At 34.5% G+C, this 22,898-nt stretch overlaps 1 protein-coding gene across 1 annotated transcript in view; it reads right to left on the bottom strand.

Moving 5' to 3' along the window:
- The window catches only part of MAN2A1 (mannosidase, alpha, class 2A, member 1), a 116,154-nt gene that overhangs the window by 41,524 nt on the left and 51,732 nt on the right, over window positions 1-22,898 (bottom strand). The window contains exons 11-13 of the mRNA XM_010563464.1: window positions 21,933-22,047; window positions 19,009-19,076; window positions 1,258-1,423 (exon numbers count right to left, since the gene is read on the bottom strand). Coding sequence (XP_010561766.1) covers window positions 1,258-1,423; window positions 19,009-19,076; window positions 21,933-22,047 — 349 coding nt within the window. The remainder of the gene's footprint in view (window positions 1-1,257; window positions 1,424-19,008; window positions 19,077-21,932; window positions 22,048-22,898) is intronic.

The raw sequence follows: 22,898 nt of genomic DNA, 5'->3' as shown, positions 1-22,898 counted from the left end.
GTTATCAACATTTTTCACATACTGAACTCAAAACATAGCACTGTACCAGCTACTAGGAAGACGGTTAACTCTATCCCAGCTGAAACCAGGACAGGGTGCACAAGAGGTTGGGAAGGGGGACAGACACAGCTGGGACAGCTGACCCCAACTGCCCAAAAGGATATTCCAGAACATATGGTGTCATGCTCAGCATATAAAGCTGGGGGAAGAAGAAGGAAGTGGGGGACGTTTAGAGTGATGGTTTTTGTCTTCCCAAGTAACCGTTATGCGGGATGGAGCCCTGCTTTCCTGGAGATGGCTGAACATCTGTGTGCCAATGGGAAGTAGCGAATTAATTCCTTGTTTTGCTTTGCTCACATACACAGCCTTTGCTTTACCTATTAAACTGTCTATCTCAACCCACAAGTTTTCTCACTGTTACCTTTCCAATTTCCCCCCCCCATACCACTGGGGGCAATGAGTGAGTGGCTGTATGGGGCTGAGCTGCTTACCCAATTTAACACACAACAATTATCAATAATTATCCCTTTGGAGGACAACTGAGACACACTTATTGAATTATCTTCACAGGAATATTATCCTGAAACAAGTTCAACTTGGCTCCCTAGTCAAAAGGAATCAGACTAAGAATGTAAGCCTGAAAGTAATACAATACTATTATATCAGTATGCATTTAACAAAATACAGTTTCTGATGCGTCAAGATTGAGGACAATCTTCTATAATGATGAACGATTCAAAAATTCTCAGAACCTTTGTTTAAAACCAAAACTAAGAGGCAGACTCAAAGTCATCTGTCTAGCTTGAGTACAAGAATAATGGAGATTACTATCCAGCCTCTGTATCTGGAAGACAAAAAAATCAAAATCAGAATCTAACTGCTTAAGCCATTGCACTTACAAAACCTTCCAGCTGGAGTGCTTGAGCACAGACAGAGTGTAGTTAACTACCACTTGAAGGAAAAAACAGCTTTAGAAAGTTGAGGGAAAAGACACACATCCAGTATTTTCTGTTCATGCAGCTGAAACTGACCCTTTAAATGTAATCCACCATATCACAAAAGTTTAATAACTTATCAGTTTAAGAAACATTAATACTAAATATATATGTTTCTTCTCTTCCTTAAAATGAATTAATGGCATTATTTGCAAATACAGAATTGCCAGTATTTCAAGAATGCTTTCCATTTTCTTCAACTGTGAAGCTACAATATCTGCCCCCAAAAATACTTTAATGCTTTTTACTTAAAATAGCATACCTGATACGCTTCATGTGATACTGTAGTTGCTCCATCCCAAACAGCACTAATCTGGATAAGAACAGGTTTTCCCAAAGGAGATAATAATTTAACTCTGGGTGAATTGACATTGACTGAAACGACTGAAAATCGCTCTTGTTCTGTAGGATTATATATCAAAAGGTACCTGCAAAAAGATATTTGCCAAATTATCTTTTGGCTAACAAGCTTCCTCCTTCAGGTTTAATATATTGCACATGAATTTTACATACAGCGCATTAAAACAATGTTAGAACAACAGGTACATGCCATAACAAACAAATGTGCAAAACATAGCCAGGAAACAATGGATATTTAACATCAATTCTTGGCAGATCTTCTTTTCTTAATGCTATTATTTCTCCAAGCAATTTTGAAAATACCTTACAATAAAAATACATCAATTTCTCATCTTAACTACTAAAGAATTGCTATTAACAGTTGCACGCACAATCGAGATATTTAAGGGCATTTTAAATGTATTTTTCAGGCTGAACTATTAAATTCTTATCCACAGTTGCTTTCGCTTTAACATAATTTAGAAACAATAAAGTAACGAACAAAACCTGCTGTACATACATATATCTGGTATATATTCTTTAAAGCAACTAGTTTCTCTCTGCTATAAGGGAAAGTTCGTAATTATTTAAATTATAATTTACCAAAATTCCCTATGGCAACTGTCTGCATATACATTGAAATCTTTTTATTAGGCACATATGGAATAACTAATTTTTATGTAATCTCATGCCTGTTCTTCCATTTGAACACAGATTATGTTACTAACCAAAACAATCAGCCCTGAAACTGAATAGAGCAACTTCATTAGCACATTAATTTTTTTAATTAAAGGTTTGTATATTGTAAGGTATAGGAAAATAAAATGATACTAGAACATTTGTGCCTCATGCATCTGTAGGACTATCATTGTACTTGTCTTTTCATTGCCAAGTTCAAAGAATGCACTATTTACAACTGTTGCCTGAAGTTACTCTCTGTTCATTTCATCCTTTTAAAAAAATTGTCTTTAACAATGAAAAATGTTCTTGCCAAAATTTCTAATAAGTTCTTAGACACACAGCGGAACCAATATTCTATCTTCAACCTCCTTGACCCTTTCCACTGTAAAACACAGTTTACTTCTTCATAAAACCTGATCTTTCATCAGTTTCCATGATATCCACTTCTTATCAAATCACCCCTTCAGCATTTCTTCTAAGTATATTCTCCTCATTCTCTGCTCCATTTTCCATGCAGATTCCTCAGGGTTTTGTAAGTGGTTTTCTTCCTTTTCCTTTCACATCTTAACCTCCAAATTCAATTATCACCTTCGCAGATCAAACCGTTCCATCTAGAATTGTCTCCTTCCACCCAAACTAGAAATCTCATTCTGTCATTCAGGTCTTTAACTTAAACATCACCCGTAGCTTGAACCTTCTTCCATAATCTCACATTCTGACTGTAAGTCTTCCAGGATCCTTACCCAAAGATTTAGATGCTCTGTGCTCCATTATTCACTAGCCTAGCATTACAGTACAACTAAGGTCCTGCTAACAAGTTACTTACATAGCTAAACCCTTTAATTTTCTCTCTTCTCTTTTCCAACATCAGCTCTGAACAGACTGAGGGTAGCCTTCCTCTACACACATGCCAGAGGAGAGTGAGGTCTCCCTGGCATCATAAAGTCTGGCAGGCAGTGGACAAAACTGCCAAGATGATACTCTGGAAATAATGAAAGAGCAAAATTTCAGGGCTGAGAGGCAGCAGTAAACTGCTTAGAGTTAGTAAGGAAGTACAAATTTAATTCCTCCTTATTCTGAGAGTGAGGACTTCTCCACAATTTCAGTGTAAAGTCAGAGAGACTAAGTTAATCCACCACTAAACTATCAAGGCAATACAGACACACAAGGAAAATTCTTTGTTATTCTCCATACTGCTGAAAAACCTCACCTACTCACTTTCCATCCTGCCCTTTGATTTTTTTGCAACACTACTCTAATTTTAACAAATGCAATTTTGCTCTATGAATACTCAGAATCCTTATGAACACTACCCAGGCCACCATTTTCCCCTTGTCTTTTAATTGGCTCCCTCTTTTTTTCTGCGTCAAACTTAGGCTATTCATCTTCAATTTCATAACCCTTCACTGCTACCCTCACAATCACTAGGAAAGGTCAACTACAACTTCTTATTAGTTGAATAAACTACAATCAGAGGCTGTATTAGCTTTTTTTTGTCAAGAACCTTTGGATTACCTGCCATACATAGAATGAGATTCCCATAAAAATTATTTTCTTTTTAACTCCTTAGATGAAGATTCCTGTGCTGAACTATTGTTAAATCATGACTTCTGTGCATAACAACTATTTTCCTTGCATATTTGTGCATCAAACTGTGGTCAGTTGTCTTCTAGCACAACCAAAAGCACTTTGGGATGCTCTTTTTTTGCCCTGTTTCATGTTGAAGACTCCTAGATTACTAGACAACATAAGAGATAACCGTATTCTTGGCCAGCTTTCTGAGTCTTTAAGAACTTGTGCAAGACTTTGTGAGAGCTTCCCCTAGACTAGGGTAGGTCATTTTACACTTCTGCTTAACTGAAGATGTCTTCTTTTCAGATAAGATTTTAATTTAAATGTTAATGTAACTTTTCTGTAACAGTTGTGGAACCAAAACCAACACTGCTTTCAGTCTAGAGCCCTTAAAAAGTAGGAAGGCAAAAAAAAAAAAAAAGATTACTGAAAGACTTTTTAAAGAACCTCTCATATACTGTGGAAGAAAAGTGTAAGAACTGTGTCAGAAACAATACAGATCTAAGAGATGATCCAACACCAAAGCTCAGAATAAATCATTCTCATCCATCAACAGAATGTTACAAAAATATTTTATTTATTCTTTCTACACAGTGGAATTCCTCATTTCTTATGCCTCCAAGTAAAATGCTAGTTTATGCACACAATTCATTCCTAGTAGTGCCATACATCCTCATTAAATTTAAATTATCTGCCAGACAAAGAACACAGTAATGTAAAAATATTTCCAGAAACTTTGTTCACCTTCCCATTGATATAAACACGTTTCATAACTTTAATTAGTCACATGAGAAATATACCCATGACAAAAGACCTTAGGAACTGCCACATTATCATTATATTTCAGACGATATAATTTTTTTTTTTATATTCAGATAAAACAAAGCTCTTGCTGTACGAAGGTACATATGTTTTATAACTTCTTGAAGCCATGTATTATAAGTGCATTATGCGTATGTAGAGTAATAATGCAGGCAGATGAAGCTAGTAATGACAGGGCAGATTTTCAGCAGTTGAAATGGAGTAATTTTGCCTAGATGCTTGTATATTGTTTTCAAATTTTATTTCAGCAGAACTGAAGTACTTATACTTGGTAAGATATAATTCCTGTGCACACACAAAAGCACTACTAATGTAATTAAATCACATTACTTCTGAACTACCATTCAAGTCCCACCCTTAAATAACTTCCCACTATAATTAAGTTAAATTCTATGTGAAACAAAAGAGCTATGCTTCACATAAGCTGTATCATTACAAAGAATGTCATCACAGAGTACAACTGCCTAATGTATTGTGATTACACTACACAGAGAAGCAAATATTTAAAGGTTTTCTATTACAGATTTTAAGGCAAAAACATGAATATTACTGTCTTTCAGAAGCAGCAAGCAATTATTTTCCTTTCACTATTCAGATCACTGGTCTTTGGCAACAGCACCAAGAAAACTACAAAAGTTCACATCTTTTGTCCAAATAAAGGGGGAGGGGATTTAATGTCTGGCAAAATTCAGATGAAAAATTTTACCCAAAATATTTTACTTTAGAAACACCATTATGGCCAAGTGTCAGCCATAATTTCTTTCATTTATTCAAGAAATCAAAGAATTCTGAAACTATTTTAATATACACTGTATTGAAACAAAATGAAATATGTAACTTTCTACAGATAAAACCATGACCAATTTACTCACACAGAGACCACGTATTCCATCTGTGCACTGGGAGCAGGAGTAAACTGCTCTTAGCCCCTCAAAAAATGAGAAACAGGTGCAGACTTGAGCTCTTAATCCTAAATGGGATGCATGTCTATCATGCAAATATTTGCAATTTCAGAAAAGCAAATCCTGCCACCTGCTTTTCAGAAACTTTTGGAAGAATATACCTTGAATTGTTTTATCCCATACTTTTTGTGGTCTCTGAAACCCAGAACAAGTACCTTTTATTCATACAAGCATGATCATTTTCCCTGTATAACCTACCATATGCCATTAATAAACCCTTCTACTAAACATGTATATTCAAGCATCAAAGAATATTTGGACTAGTTTTTTCTGCAGTAAAGATTTAACTTGCTGTGAAACATTTTCAGTGGGAGCTGAAAAAGGCACCCCCCATTCTTATTTCAAATGCTTTCTTTATTAAATTATCAAGAAAACACATAAACCAGTGCAGCTATATTCACAGGCAAAATGTCAATAAAGCTGATTCAGATCTCTAACAACTTTAATCTTCGTCTCCTAGGAGAATGTTATTGCAAATTTTGTTTCTTAAACTGAAAAGCTACAACATTTCAGACCACTGTTCTTTTTGTTTCACTGATGTGCATGAACATATTGGCATACATATATATTAATACATACACACATTTACAGGTAACACCTGCAACACAATTACCATTTCCTTTTAAAGTTTATTCAATGCTGTCTTCACAAGCGATGCATGTAACTGATGTGAAAAACCAGAACTCATTACTAGTAAACGTCAGAGAATCATCAGTGACAGCATTATTTAGAAGACCACCTCTTCAAGACACTTGGACTCACGATAGCTTAGGACAACAGTTTTCACTGCTCGGTGGAGGACCCTTATTTCAAGTTTGCTTTGAGGAGCAATTCCTTGAGGCACTCTAGCTCAGACTGATCAATTTTACTAGAATCTGACAAACCTTTGCGGACAGATTGGAGCATTTCCCATTATAACTCATCCAAACCAGTTCTCCCGGCACATACACGCAATTTCAATGCAAAGTTACATGAACAGCACCTTCAGATCTGGTTAGTTCCTTTCCCTCTTGTATTACAGAGGCTAAGATAAAAAACAGCTAAGTGGTGAAAAAAGCAACACTGCTACAAGTACATCCAAAATTGAGAAAAGATACAACCCAGGAAGCCAAATGATATACTGTATCAACTGTCTTCTACTGAAGAGCCAAAAAGAACAAACAGAATCATGCAAGTTCTCCTGAAATTTCAAAGGGGTGGGGAGAGTGGAAGGGAGGGAAAAATCATGAATACACATTAATATGCTTTAAGTCCTAAAGATCAGGAATTGAAGTAACTCTACATATGTAAAAAATCACCAGAAGGACTGGTGGCTTAGAAACCAGAATTCAACTAGAAAGTTATTCTGAGAACTTGGCAGCTGATGGACTTTGATGGACTAAGATTTTAGAATTCTAAACAAAACTGAACTTCTCTGAACAAAGTCATCTCACCAGGACGATAAAACAATAAAAACTCTCCAGACATCAAATGGGGGGCCAGGAGAGAATCAAAACTGTTCCATATCTGAAAATATGTAAGAAAAAATTACTTTGAAAGATGTGAGAAGAGTCAGTAGGTAGTAACATTGTTTAATTAGTAAACACTAGTGTGTATGAGGTGGAAACAAACTGGGGATTAGTATTTAAACTGCATAAAGCACCACTTGCCATGGTAGCTGCCAAAAACATCATTAAAAAAAAAATTGAATTATGTGACTTTGGCCATATGTTGGAAGCTTAAAAAAAAAAAAAAAAAAAAAAAAAGGGCCTGAAAAAAAAAAAATCCCAAAAATTTCCATGAATTTACATTAGTCAGGCCCAGGGTGGTCCACGTCTTTGGGCATGGTGGTAAATGGAACAAAGAGAACCAAGACCATCTACTTAAAACAGACATTTATCTGTACATTGCCAATATGTACAACCTTCCCTGAAGAAGACTTCCGTGATTCTTGCATTGGAGCCCAAGAAAACATGTAAAATAGTATTTTCCTCAATTTTTTAATACAGAATAAAAATAACTGGACCACAAAAATTACTCTCATGTTATTTAAAAAGCTCTCTCCTTGCTTTAGAGGGCCATGGGAAAAAACTTTGAACAACAACTAATGATAACAACTTATTTTTCTTAAGAAGAAAAACCCTGCTGAATATTTACTCCAAACACTAGGTTAAAAAAAACAACCAAAAGTTATTATCAAGTCACTTAGTTCTATTCAAAGCTCTTATGTTCTCTGACATAAGAACCAAGGCCTCCTTAGTCAGAAGTATGATTAAATTAACATTTTAAGTAGAGGTCCCCCCATCCACTTTTTTTCCATATCTGGCCAAGTTTGCAGGCATTTCTGCTACGAATTACTGAAGATGGAAACCGAGTCTACAAAATAATTGTTCTGGAAATAAATGCCATATAAATGCCATATATACAACTTGAAGTGTCCTTTAAGCAACTTTTTTTTTTTTTTTAAAAAGGGATTCAGGATATCATCTGAAATCATCTGTCATGCAGTTCCTCTGGTTCTACAAAAATTAGACATTTTCTAATATCTCAATCCATGTTCTTAATATTCCTTTAGGAACAAGACTAATCAAAAGCCAACTGTGCAGGCTTATGATTGTGACACTGTCCTTGACAGCAGATTAATGCTTTTTTTCTACTACTTTTCTATCAGTTACTAAATTGAGCTTTAGAAACTATACATTTCACAGCATTTCAAGACACCTTTCAGTCCTATTCAAAATTTATTTAGCAAGAAAGTTAGGTAATGGAGAAAGTTTTGGACAAAGTCATTCAAAATCTCATGCATGAAAATCATGTGACTGATCCAGTTTTTGAAGGTATTCAAGTTTGATTCATGTTTGTTTTAAAGAAAATTTGACTCTGCAGGTATTTTCTTAAAACCATCCTCATTTCCCCCTCTGCCACATGAATATTCATTTCTGAAATGTTCTCTTGATTTCATTCAAATTATACTTTTTCTAATACATGTTATTCAAAACACTGAACTGTAAGCCTCTGTGCATCTTGAGCTAGTATCAATGACATTTGGCTCACAACTTTAACAACTTTTAATAGTGGCAAACGCTATCAAAATATAATGAATCAAAGAATGTGGAAATCAATTTGCCAGTTGAGTTAAAAAGTCCATACATTCCTGAGGAATTATTTAATGCATTTTTTAAGAGATATGCATGGATACTTGTCCAATAATCTGAAAATTTCCTTCCTAGTTCATATTCAGAAAGGAAACAAAACCAGTAATACCAGTAAGATGGAATAATTCCGCATCAGAGTTGTTTGTTTTTTTTCCAGATGGGAAAATATACTTCCATGGCAAACCATACCAACTAGTTTACAGAAATATGATGTTATGAAGTTAGGATATTTCCTTTATAAATATAACTGGATACATACACATACATACACTATATAGGCTATATATATATGGGGGGGTGGCAGAGGGAAAATCCAGAATTCTCCAGTATTAGGAAATATCTTGACCTTTGCATTCCTATAGAGAACTGATCTGTTGCTACTAATGTAGGTAGTTACTACTCTACTCAACAATTCTCACCTCATCAGAAACCTACCTACCGACAGTAAAAAAAAGTAAAATAAAATAAATGTATTACTCTGGAAACACTTAATGTGTAAAACAGTTAAAATACCCAGCGCCCAGCTCTTTCATCAAAAGCAATAAAGAAACACTTTTTCTTTTATAGCAGACCTGCCAAGTGCCAAAATAATATTCATCAGATGAAAAAAACCCCCAACTTTTTATCCTAAACAGGAAATCTTTTTGCCTGTATGACAAACTGAGCATAAATTGTTGTGCTTGTGCATTAGGGACAGCAGTTGTAAGCAGAGCTGTTCTCTCATTGGAGCAGCTAGTTCTCATACAAACATCAGGTAACATTTCAGGTCACTGGAAGGTCTGGTATGCCTTAAACCAGTCCACTTTTCCTGTTTACTCCAGCTGGTCAAACAAAAGATAGTATGTACAAAACAGACTAGCCTATAACCTTAGGCCATGCTGGGTACGACAAAATATGCTGTTTTGCTATGACTCTCAAGACTGAGATACAAAGGCAAATCTAGATATTAATAAAAACCCCAGTGGTCTAGAAGGTTGTTGTAGTTTGACCTCTTAAGCAGAATGAGAATTCAGTAGGACAACCTTTGACAAATGTTGCGATCACTATTCTTGAAAACATCCAAAACTGTTTATACTGTTCTGCAGCTCAAGCACCCATTTTGCTAATACACAATTAAATTTAATTTCTTTACATTAAACATTTCTTCCAATTATACCTTCCTTTTTTCCACTGCAAGTATAATACAACAGATTCTCTTAGTAACAAACCTGTATGTATTGACAGATTTATATTCCTCATTATCAGCCTTTTTAAACTAAACAGATGATACTCTTTCAACATCTCTTTGGTTGGTTTCTTCAACTTAGTACCCTTGTTTTCTTGTTAAGCCTTCTCAAAGTATCATCTCTCAAAGTATGTTTTTTAGATACCATATTTTTGATGACGTCTTCATCAGTCTGAGTATAGCATGCTATTTCAGCTGTATTTTACACAGAACATTTCCATTTAAATCATCTAAGAGCAAAATTGCCTTTGATACCATACAAGTAACTCTCAATCTGACCTTCTGTAATGCCTAGTCTTTTTCTGTTTCACTAATGTCAATTTGATTAGTCCCCACATTATTTTTCCAGATGTTGTGTAATACTTCCACTTGCCTACTTCATTTCATTCTTTGACTATGAAATATTGGCTCCAGTTTACTAAGTTTTAAATTCTAATCCTATACAAAGTGTTTGTTCCCAGTATGACTTCAAATTTTATAATCTTTTTACATTCTACTCTATTAGCAAGATTGATACAAGCAGAAAACAATTTGTGGTTTTATGATCTGAACTAAAGAATTTCGTGCTTGTTTTTGGTCTCACTTTGCACAAAAAACTCCACCCTGCTCAGATGGATACCCAAGGATGTAAGTTGAATAATATGTTATACACTACATTTATCAATGAAGTAATAGCTAGGCAACCAGCAAGTCTGTCTATTAACTGAGTGAAGGTAGCACTGGCAAAAATACATTTACAGGAAACTGGATAGAAATTAAATGGAAGTATGGAATTAAAACATGATGCCAAGTCTGCTTTTTTGCTTTCCAGTTTTAAAGAAAGGGGATCCTATCTACTTTAATACTCCTGTTTGGGTTATTAGAGGGGGTGTGTGTGTTAATTTAATCTGCACATTATGAGAATGAACTTTCACAAAAAGCTATACTAACTTAAGCTCAGAGTACCAAATGAAACTACAGTCAAAGTGTGCTTTAAACTGCATCAACACACCTAATTATATTACAACGTTTAGTTTCAATAATTGCTACAACTTTAATGTATACCTCCTCTAAGACACAGTAGATACTGAAACCATTAGCACTCATAACTATACAATCCTAGACTTTTAATTAAATAGAAAAGTCCTTTGTGAGGAAAACCTTATGATTAAAGAGCTGCAGTCTCAGACACACTGTCAGATGAAAACATGAAATTTGGGGCAGTGGGAATATGGGTAGTTTAATAAAAATTCAAGTTAAGCAAACAGTTCTCCTCTATATAGTCAGAAAAAAGCAAGTTCTCCCCAAAAGGAGATTCTGACACCTTCCCAAGGGGCTTTTCATTGACTGGATGAAGTCTAAGGAGATTGTGTAGCTTACTTAACTGAATAAGATAAATAATGCTAATATGGTCCTCTGCATCGCATCCAGCTAAGCTTCTTGTAAATTCAAGAATCCTAATTTGGGACTGCCAATACTGTCACAGATATAACAACAACAACAAAAAAACCCCCCACCCAAAAAACCCCCCACAACAAACCAAACTAACCAACAATTTACATCTAAGCAGCAACTCTTATAATGCAGCTGAACTGTTTATTATAGAGTAGAATATTAATCTTGAAGATATATAATAAAATATTATCATATATGAACAACTATTAGCATTTTTGTCTCTTCCTAAATAAGACATCTTTTCCAGTTTATGAAAAAATCCTGGAGAAGAATTAGTGGGAATCTAATCTCAACTTGAAACTACAAGCACACAACATAAACTTGTGTTGCTTTCATAAGGTATAAAACCAAAGGTGGAAACAGAATCTATTATTCACAGATCAACTTTTCATTACAAAATCAAGCTGATGACATCAAGAAATAAAAAAGAGATACTATCAATAAATAAGTAAATTCACAAGAATTCAGTAGAGTTTCAACTAACACAAAATAGAATTATGCTATGATTATAACAGCATTTGAAGAGGAAGTTAAGTGTGTAGTTTAGAAATAGAGCTATAATGTTAGATCGCACATTCCTTCTAAAAGCTGTAATGGCTGACAGTTCTGATTAACATACAAATAACTGAAAACAATGATACTGTGCTTTAAAAAAAGTTCCTTTATCTTAGCTTGACATTTCAGAATTCTGAATCACTCCAGGAATGCCCTTCCTAATGACAAACCCAAAGTCAAACTTTAGATTCATTAATAAAGGTGAGAGAACTCACACACATTCCTATCAATTCTCTTTTTATAACTCTGCAGATTTGTCTTTATAATATCCATTGCTCATGCAAAGGCAGAGAATTAGGCAGATGACAGGCACATATTCCAGCCCCCTACTCTCACAGGAAACAGGACCTTTGTGTGGATTTCTCAAAAACAAACCATGGAACACCCTCAAGAAAACAGCATTCACGATAAACACAGACAACAGCACAGCAAGAACTGTAAATTTTGAGAACACAAAAAACCAACATCAACCTAAGACAAGACTTTTAAAATGTTATGCACCTACTACATATGCCAGATACACATACTTCCTATGATTTGGATGGATTGTAGTGGCACACATATCCTAATCTGGAGCACATAGCTGCTCTCCAATTAAGGATAGAAGGATTAAGTCCAAAGGCACTATTTTAAATTTTTCTTTTACCACAAAGTTGTGAAGTGTTCTGAAGTCCAAGATGGGCTTGAAGCCCCCTGACTTTTTCAGGATCAGGAAGTACCTTCACTAAAATCCTTTCCTTGTTCCTCTTGTAGTGCAGGCTTTATAAATCTGCATTTAGAAGGGAAAAAAAATCTGGTTCAGAAGAGCAGAAAGACTTTAAGTATGCCATATCACTTCAGTCTGTGCCTTGAGAGCCTTGGACTAACTACAGTATTGCCTCAAAGCAACTCCAGTAAAAAGGCTGAAGGGGCCAGTGCCTGGAAAAAAAAAAGAAGTAATACACAAATATACTGAAAATGTGTATATTCTACTTCCAAAACTGCTTCAACAAGTACATGCATACAATGCAGATCTTTCAGCTGTATTCAGTTCTTTACTAGCATATTCCTTCATAATGATGACTTTTTGTTTTTGAAAAACAAACCCAGTTTTTTCTCCTACCCCCAAAGTATGCTTAGTTAGTCTATTCTTTCTGCATTTCATATGACACTTCCATTACAAACTGTTTTTAGAGGAACCAAGAAATTTCTTGTAAAACCTAATTGTGGGATTTTTCATTTCAATGTTATAATTTTTTATAGCAACTGAAGCATCAAACACCTTCACAATCTGATTGCACTGGTACTGTAAACTCCAACAAAACCTGTTGAAATTCTGTGCATTGAACCAAAAATCCTTAATTTGTGCAGTTTTGAGAAACTGCAAAGATTCTACAAATGCTACAAACTGTATCAATTTATTTACTGGTTTAATTTTTCAACCGCAATTTCAAAGACGGTCAGTAAAGAAAAACGTTTAGAACAGATTGTCATTGGTTTATCAACAATAAGACAGACCAAAAACTGAAAAAAGTTTGATTTATAAGAGTTTTTATGTACTGAAAAAGTAATGACTAGAAGCTTGAAATTTAACAACTTTTAGAACAACTTGAATTCAGAAGCATGACAGTCAAAACTGAGTTTTGAAAAATGAAGATTAATTCCACAGAAAGCTTTGGAGTGCAATTAATTGCAAATCAAAGCTGCTTTTTTCTTCTTAATAATGACAATTTATAATAACTAAAAAAAAATGAACCACAGTTCAGTTTTAAAGAGCTATCCCTTACATCAAACCAGACATTCATCCCTTACTTTATTTGTTGTTTTGTTTTCAGAGTTCCCAGATAAACTTCTAGTGAAATGTCAACTGCCAGTGCAAGGAGTCAGTTCTGAGATAAGCCTGCATGTAGTGTAATTAACACAAGAAGTAGAAAACTCACACAATAAAAATGGAAATCTCTGAAAAACTGCTGTGACTTTACAGAAAGAGTGAGAATTAAGAGGTCAAGGTGCTGTGAACTCTTCCACGCCCCTCACTTCCTCTCTCATTAGACACTATCAATGTAGAATTTGCCAGTTTTGGTCAAAAAGGTAGTTGCACAGCTAACTTCCACCTATAAAGCAGAATGAATGTATCCTACTTTTGGTTTTGTTCATTTTGAAGTCACCACTTTTGCTAGACCGATTTTTACTGAAATACTTATTTCAAGTGCACATTAACTGATGTTTGAGGATTCACACGCCTGAGTTACCCTGTGTCAGCCAAGCATTTCATTGCCTTTGCAACAGCTCTCCCATCATGAAAATCAAGAGGCAGAATGCTTTTTAAATGCCCATTCGATTTAGTCAAAATGACCTTGAGTTTACTACAAAAAGAACATGTTCATGGCAGTTACAGGTCACCTAAAATCTAGTAAATTGATCAGGCAGCTGAACAAAGAGATTAACACTTCAATGTAATTTTTAAAAAATCATTAGGCTGTATTCAGCCTAAGCAGCCAGGGTATTGGAAACTAAAAGTGCAGCTGTTCACATATAATTTCAGACAGTTTTCTAATTTTTTAACTACTTCCACTACTGTGCTGAGAATACAAGTGTCTAATTAAGTGTTTCTTAACAGAAGAAAATTCTTAAGGCTTGATTGAGTGACTATTCATCCTGTCCACCTCCCTCGAAGTTACTAATACAGAGGCTTCGCTTTAACAAAAACATAACAAGGTTGTGCATATTGCTATTACTGTTTCATCCAATAAAAAACTAAAACTGTTGGTTTGGGGGTTTGGGCTTTTTTTTCTTTTTTTGTTTTCTCCCCTCGGGAACAAGTGTGCTTATTAACAATGTATGAACTGCCACAAATATTTTTGGCCTGATTTTAAGTGTATTCTTTCTTGTTTTCTTTAAACATTTTTTCCCCTCATTGACAATTGAAAATACCCTTGTTTCAACTGCCTTTTTTTTTAAATTGTTTCAGTATATAACCAGGAATACACATGCATTAGAACTCATGCAAGCATTAAAGGTAATTAACATGTATATTATTAAAATGTCAAATGCTGTTAGAACATTCTCTCCTTGTAACTACAGTGGACAACTGTCTAGATTGATGGTACCAACATGTGCAACACAGGTCAAAAAAAAGACAACAAAAACCCCACCACCAAAGTTAAAGCTGCCAAATGAGAACATTAAAACATTACCCCAATCCAGTCACCTTCTAACCTCAGAAAGATACAGTTCCTTTGGTGTGAAGCTTTAATCAATTGCTTCACATCATCAGGACAGACTTCCCTTTTGGCATATCACACCAACGAAGTTTCCTTCTCAGGCAAGTTATCCTTGCTGTCATCTTCCAACCAAATACAGTAACATACACACTGCTCTGCCAAGAATTTTCGACCTTTGTACGTTATTCTTCACCACACATTAAACTTAATAACATAGCTTTAATTTTGACATTATAGTGCTCTGTTGAGAAAGCAGTAGGTACACCTGCCCAGTGAATTTTTGAAAAGGTAACCAACCTGCAAAATTTAAAGGTAAATCAGAATTTGCTTTCTGAATAAAGATCACAAATTTTGGACCCGACAAGATGAACACAACTTATGCCAAAACTTTGCTAATTACAACGTTATTCCAAAACCTGCTCATAAATACTAAAGTAAGGATAATAGCCTAGATTATTTTGTATCCTCTATTTGGAAAAATGAAACTTTTATAAGGTGGATATCACTAAACTGCTCAGTTCTTTGACAGATCTTTGAAGAAATCATTGATTACAGTGTATCCTACTCAGGATTAATCCCTCAGGCAACCTGAATATTTCAACTAGTAGAAAATGGGTCTGCTAAGCTATTAAACTAGCCTGATAAGAAGATATCGTACCATTCCTCTGCGATTAGCTGACAAAAGTAACTCGTGGGAAAATTATAAGTATTGCTGGTTTAGCACTAAAAATAATCCTAAATCAATGATTTTAAAAAATCTTTCAGTATCATAGTATCTTCAGTTCAGATGGGATGCCTTACACCATGCTTGTAGAGTGCAATGGACCTCAGTACTGAAACTCCCCAGCCTGGTACTTGAAGTTCCAGAAGTGAGGAAAAAAAAAAGCATGATTGATACTGTTAGGTCTCTCTCACTTCTAAGTTCACCATGTTGTGCCAAACGATACTACGACAAAATCCAAGTTGGTACACACAGCCAATTCAGTTATTTGGTCATGTATCACATTCCCCTGCAATGCTGTCTCCAGGAAACACTGTAGATAGAATAGCTAGGAAATCTTGCCACTCACACCGTCAACATACCCTTCATCAACAGCCGACAGCTTAAACTGGATGGCAAGAAGTTCAAACCCACACCCTCCCCAAGTCCAGTGAGTGCAAGTCTTTTGCCATTTGGGAAGTATGACCCCTGCCAGACTATTCCCAAGAAGCAAGGATTGTATCAAAAGACAGGGTTCTCACAAGCATGATGCAGTATCCAATTTATCAGCACACTCATGGGCTTTGTCTCCAAGACACTGTAATAATTGTTAATTATACAACAAGACAAAAGTAGTTCCATATCTAGTTGGGTATTATCTTGTGAGAGCTTTGTTTTTCAGCTAGAAGAAACAATTTTTAAAAAAGCACACAGCTTCATTTGTCAATTAAAAGGAGTTTAGTGTAATTAAATACACCATAACTTCAGCACTCAAAAGCCTGATCATAAGACCACTTAGTTGTTCTAAGGTGGCAGAGTCACAGCAAGGTAACTCTATATACCTATTTCACTGAAATTTACACATTACTTTTTTTTATAAAACTATGGATTAATAAAAAGATGGCAACAGGGCACTACACACAAGAATGCAAACATGGGGGGGAAATGATACCAAATATATTAAAAGTAGCACTTACTTAGAAGCAGTTTGAAAGATACTTCTCAACTACACAACAATCTGGAGCTACTTCATACTAGAACAATGACCACTGAAAGACATTTTTTTTTTCCTCTTTTCTTTTTTTCCATGTAATCAAGTTGCTCTCCTGTACAGTCTGTCTGATCAGTTTTCACTACTGACTACAACCTTCACAAGCAGTGAAGGGAACACTTAGCTAAAAAACATCAAACAGGAAAGCTGGAAGAGAGAGACAAAAGCATACTATCAACTACTTCACTGTTGAAAAGTAGGTTAGATTTGAAATGGGCAATATGAACTCAGTAAAATAAGAAAACAATAGGAAAATGATTGAATAATTAATCAGATATAAAAAAAAATATATCTTATGAGCTTCCCATCAGTAGTGTTCCTCTAAATTTATAGGTGACACGAACCAAACTTTTATAAGAATAATCAATTTACAATACAGCTATTTTTAAAAATCTTGACATGGAAATGCAAAACTACAAAAAGCTAAATATTCAGCCAATTAAAGAAAACTAACACCTTGCCAGTTACATTGACTATCCCACATAATTTCTGTCCCCCATAATGGTATATTAGAACACCTTAACAGAAAGAAACCTAGAGATTTCATGATACAGACATGAACAATAAAGACTATTATGAATAGAGGATTACCAAATAAATAAGTTTTGATGAGAATCAGTATTTTCAATCTGCTGATGCCTCAAAATTTGAAATGAAAAATCAGTTTCTGTCTTAGAAGCATCAAACTCTGAAGTTTAAGCACAGTAATCCTTAACGACAAATTTATCAAGTTGAGTTTAAGATTCTACTGAAATTAACATTTCACATCTTTACTGGTTACCTAGAAAACTCAAATGCACAGTCATAATATTCACATACTAGATTTAAGCAAAAGTTGCTGCCTCAGCTTACATACCACTTATCACAATGGTAATATTAGTGGAGATTCAGACTACAACCAGAGATAAAGTTAGAAGCCTAGAAAGACTAAGCTCATTTTTATAAGAGAGAATAACTGAACACAGAGATATTAAACTGAAAATGTTAACAACAAATGAAATATGAAGTAGTGTGCACTTAAGGATTGCTTTGAAAGTGTTTCCAAACAGAAATTCATTGCAAAAAACAGGTTTTCAGGCAGCAATATCAATATTCCCTTGTAATCCTTCTCCTGCCCTTCTCCCTCACATTTTTTTCTTTATTCTATCTCACACAATTCTGATTACACAGTCTTTGGAATATGAACCACATCTTATATGACTGTATGATATCTTCACAGTACATAGACAAGTTAAAATTAGCAATGATCTACCAATGTTATCTTCTTAGTAAGTTAAGTCAAGTTTGGAGAACAGCAGCAGAAGGTTGCTAGGTTAACGTTAATTTCAAAACATAAAAGCTGGACAGGTGTATCTACTTAATGTACAACTAAGAGTTAAAAAAACAAACAAACAAACAAATGCCTGAAATACATAAACACTAAAAAGAGAAAAACTCATTTAGCATACTATGCAGAGAGATAAGTGGAACAGTAGATGCAAACAAAAGGCATATCAGAGGATGGAAGGGGCATGGGGGAAATTTCAACAGCTAACCTAGGCAAGGAAAGCAAAAGCATTAAAGCTATCCTCAAATGGCAAAGAAAGTGAAGATATCTGAAGGGATATTATGATAAGAGTTAGAAGATTTTAGTTAAACAAATAGCTAGGCACCTGAGTTTTTTAACCTTTTGGCCAAGTTTAAGATAATCTATTAACACCTATGTAGCACTCCAATAAGAGAATAAAAGTCCTATTAAAAAAAAAATAGTACTTATGTCTACATGACTGTTCTAGAGACAAGCTTATATTGAAACTACATATACACACACACATAGATTTAACTTTAGAGGACTGAAGACAATGGAAAGTTGGAGTTAAGAGAAAAACCAGTGTCCTAGTTTATCTTTTACTTGAATATTAAAGACAATGCAGCATTTATATATTGTGATTTTTTTAGGCCTTATAAAAACTATGGTTTTGCTCACAGTGTTAATTGAGCCAAGTGTAATGATGTTTAATTAGAATTTTCTACTGCTGCTCTCAAGCATAACTTATGAAGGATTACAATGCTGTAAAAGCACATAGTAACAGAGTACTTTCCTTGCTGCACCTGAATGAGTGGTGAGAAACTTCTACAGTTTTTAAGTGCCGTGTTCTCTTTCAACTAGACATAATAGTATTAACATAATATGCCAGTCTACATTTCTACCTTTTTTTTTAATTTTTTTTTTAATTTTACCTTTATTTTGAGTGAAAGTTAAAAAAAATGAAATAGCATAAAAACCTACTAGGTGCTGAAAACACACACATTGCTAAAAGAATCTCAGACACTAAGTAATATATAAATAATTTACCTTGGTTGTGATGTCAGCTTTATAACTGTCTTGCGTGGCAAAGAATCTTGGGAAGACTGAACATCATCCTACAAGAGAACATCTTTGAATTTCCTTTTGAATACACTTAAACATATAATAGACAAGCTTTGTCTATTATATGAACTTTATGAAGTACAAAACAATGCCAGCCATCCCATAAACAGAAGCCTATTTTAGCACATTACACAGGGCGATGAACCACAAAAGTTTACAAACTAAGTACTTCAAATTGGCAAAAGAAAAAGGCTTACTTTGACCAATTCACTAAGAAACCTTTGCTTTCATTAATTGTCTCTTATTACATTCCATTATCAAATTGTCACACCCATGTTTTGATTTTTGCAAACAAGACATCATAATCACCAACTTCCTTCAAATTTTGCAAATACTTATCATATATTAACTTTATCTTGTTATAAATTTACTCTCAGAAATCCTACACTCCTATACATTTATCACAAGGATTTAGTCTTCTGTCAGATCTCATTCTTACCTTATATTGTACATAAAGAAAATTTTCAAAAAACTTAATATGGGGTGTGTGTACGATTTTTATCTGATATAAACCACTTGAAGAATTGTTTCACAATATTGATGAATTCTTATTTTTCACTAGTTTCTCTCTTTTCTTAAATACAGTATGACCCAGGGCTCACTTCCATTGAGAAAAGGTAGTGACAAGCCATTGCTGTCACTGTTGAGTTAGACTTTAAGTAAGAGAACAGCCAAGCTGTTGATGTACTGTTACATTCCTGTTGGTTCATATAACGGTGATAACTACAGGACTTTGCAACTGAAGTGCAATGCTCCCAGTTCCTCAGAATACTCCAAAACATCCTCAGAATCAGGTTTTTCAAATCCAGCTATTGCCACTTACATGAAAGTTTTCTTTCTGTACTCAAAGAAATAAGACTAACATAAAAGAATGGTGCAATGGTTGCATAGCTTTACTTTTATAGGTTGGATCTCATCCTATTGGATCATTCAGGGATCTCTAAGTTTTATCTGTTTTTCAGTGCATTGTCTTCCAAGCAATCCAGTTTTTGTTCGCTTACTAACGTCAAGTCTGTAAAGCTTATACATGATGTACAAAGTATTCAGTTATCAGCTGAGAAAACAATAATGCTTTTGTGTGTAACTAATAATTAAGAATAGCAGAAAGACAGTGTAAGCAGCATCTTTCTGGAATCTTCCCATCATGTCTCATTTCCAAGTTCCTTTTTTCTGGCTTTAAGAAGGGCAATTTTCCCCTGGTTGTACCTACTGTCTACTGGAATGCTGCTAGTCTCTTACGCTATTCCTTTGACCACGTGTTTTTTCCTTCTTCACCCCTCAAAGACAATAGCCATTTTCAATCTTAAAGTCTTCATCATTTGTCTTTCTCAACTCTCTCGGGATTCATTCTGAATGCCCATCTCTGAACAATTCTTGATCTCAGCTTCCATCAGCCAGCAAAATACCATGATGGTCTTTCGAAACAAGCACCTTTGAACTTGCTACTCACTCAAGGTTTGCACAAGGGTTTTTGTAAATATCCTGAAGTTCTCCTATCAACATTCTACAAATCCCACATTAAAAACCTTTTGTAGTGGTATCCAAAGTACTGTGGGAATATTAGGTTTATAAGAACTTTCTTTTTCATTTCTGCTTTCACAGTGGTAATAGTAGGTTTGACTTAGGATGCTCCTAGGCAATATGCAGTCTAAACAGCGATTAGTACTTCTACAATCCAGTGGTATTAATCCAGACTTATAAAGAACAGGAACAACGGAAGCTTAGTAGAATGTAACATCACAACATCCTCCAGTATAATTCAGAGCAGAAGTGAAAACTTCATTCCATGAATGATTTCAAAATATTTTTACTTTACGAAGGTGCATATTCATTTTGTTAGCCTTTCCGACCAGGAGAAAAATGGCGTATTTGTGGCACACACCCGCAGGCACATGCATGAAGCATGGATGTATATATCTGTATCAAAGTCATAAAATATATAAAGAACTATTTTAACAGAGATTTTGGGGGTGTTCTGGTTTTTTTTTTAAATATAAGTGCCTGGAAGAGTAATTCAAGGTATGACACATCTGGCACATCTAAGCCAGCAGTATGTATGTAATGTTAGTTATGTTAGAAGTGTGAGGTAATCATATAATGAAGACTGTCTTAATCCTGCTATGTTTATGCACAAAGAAATGAAAGCATCTTGTTTGCTCTCTGTTCCAGGTGTATGGACTTAGGTAGACTTCCTAAGACTAGCTATTACAGCAGACAGCTTTTGGTCAGAAAGTGAAGAAACTAAGAATTTTGAAAGGAAATAATATTAGCAAGTGTGTTTCTTCAAGGTGCTCTTCAGTGTAAAATGGGTCTCAAAATGGTATGTGGGGATCTGTTGCTGACTTTATCATCAGTAAATTCCTGTTTCAAATAATTTCAGCTAAGGAAAAAAGCACGAGGTCTTGTCTACACCTGGTCTTGCAAATTCAGCTTAGGCTTATGTTCAGGATGGAAATTTTCCTCTTCCTATGTTTTTTAAGTAATAAGCAAAGTCAAATTACAGGACCGCATACAGTTATATATTCACTTATCACGTGCATGTCACTGAAGTCACCAACAAATTTATGCCCACAAGAAAATTAGAACACCTAGTTTTACTATGTGCTTCACGAAGTAGAACAAAATAAGCCCATTTACTTTAGATATGTAGGTTTCTTCAGCATTAACCGCTTAAGTTTTAACTTTTTACATTCCAATATCTTCAATCAATATGTACAGTGATAAGTAGCAGATTTTTGAGCAGGTATTATCAGCAAATTTCATTCCAACTTTTCCCAGGATACTCAAACTGTATTGAAAAGACATAGTTCACATTTTATTTTTGGAGAAAATCAAGAAAGATAGCTCACCATCTTCAGGAATGGAGTTGATGTGTCATAATTATAAGCACCTTTATCCTTCAGGATAAGAATATGAGCAGAGTCAATTATCACTTTCTTCAAGTTCATTATTGAGTGGAAAAGTCTGTTAAAAATTTTAGAGTCTTAGTTTTCAGTTGTTTTTATTCAATATGATAACATTAAAATTTAAAAAGATTAAAGAACTCAAAAGTGTGAGTTACAGAAAAACAAATGTAATTTTTAATGTCAATATAGCATGAAATTAAGAACAGCTAGTTGCAGTGAGTCACCAGACTGCAAAATGCAAAAATATTCTGAATTTCATTATATTCCTACCTTGCATACTGAAAACAAGGTACATCTCCACCCCACTGTTATGCTACAAAATCTATACCCTCAAAATACCAGGTACGTTTTCAAAATGCTAATCTTAGGAAAGTTTGTGGTTTATATGTTTGATTTCCAATATCTATAGTGGAGACAAGCCTGAAACGCTGGTCACAAAGACAAGATTGCCTTTAAGCAGGATTAGAAAAACAATCACAAACACAAAAATTTTAAATTATTACCATTATTTTCATTGCTTCAACCAACACAAGGTTTACAAATTCTTAAAGAGAGCTGTGCAATTTTATTTGTAAAGTGAAAAAAGCCTTTATTTTACTCTCTCATAACCAAGTGCATTGCACATGTTTATACCTTGATTATACCTATGCTTTAATAGATTAAAAAATTAATAAATTTATGGAATTTAAAAATACTTGTCATTAATGCAGTAGTTTAAACCGAGAAAGAGTATTTCAGAGGCATTTAAAACAATAATTTATTTAATGGACATGCTCTACCATCACCTACCTTAATTAATCAAATTTGCTAGTGCTTAATATTTCAATGTGTTACAATTTTCTGAACAAATGCATAATTAAAGCATATGTCTACATACAGACATACATATATATGTCATACACTCTTCAA

This window comes from Haliaeetus leucocephalus, unplaced genomic scaffold (genome assembly GCF_000737465.1).
Source record: "Haliaeetus leucocephalus isolate CR32 unplaced genomic scaffold, Haliaeetus_leucocephalus-4.0 Scaffold167, whole genome shotgun sequence".
NCBI classification, from domain to species: Eukaryota; Metazoa; Chordata; class Aves; order Accipitriformes; family Accipitridae; genus Haliaeetus; species Haliaeetus leucocephalus.
The sequence above is the reverse complement of the archived record's forward strand: the minus strand, read 5'-3'. Positions and strand labels throughout refer to the sequence as shown.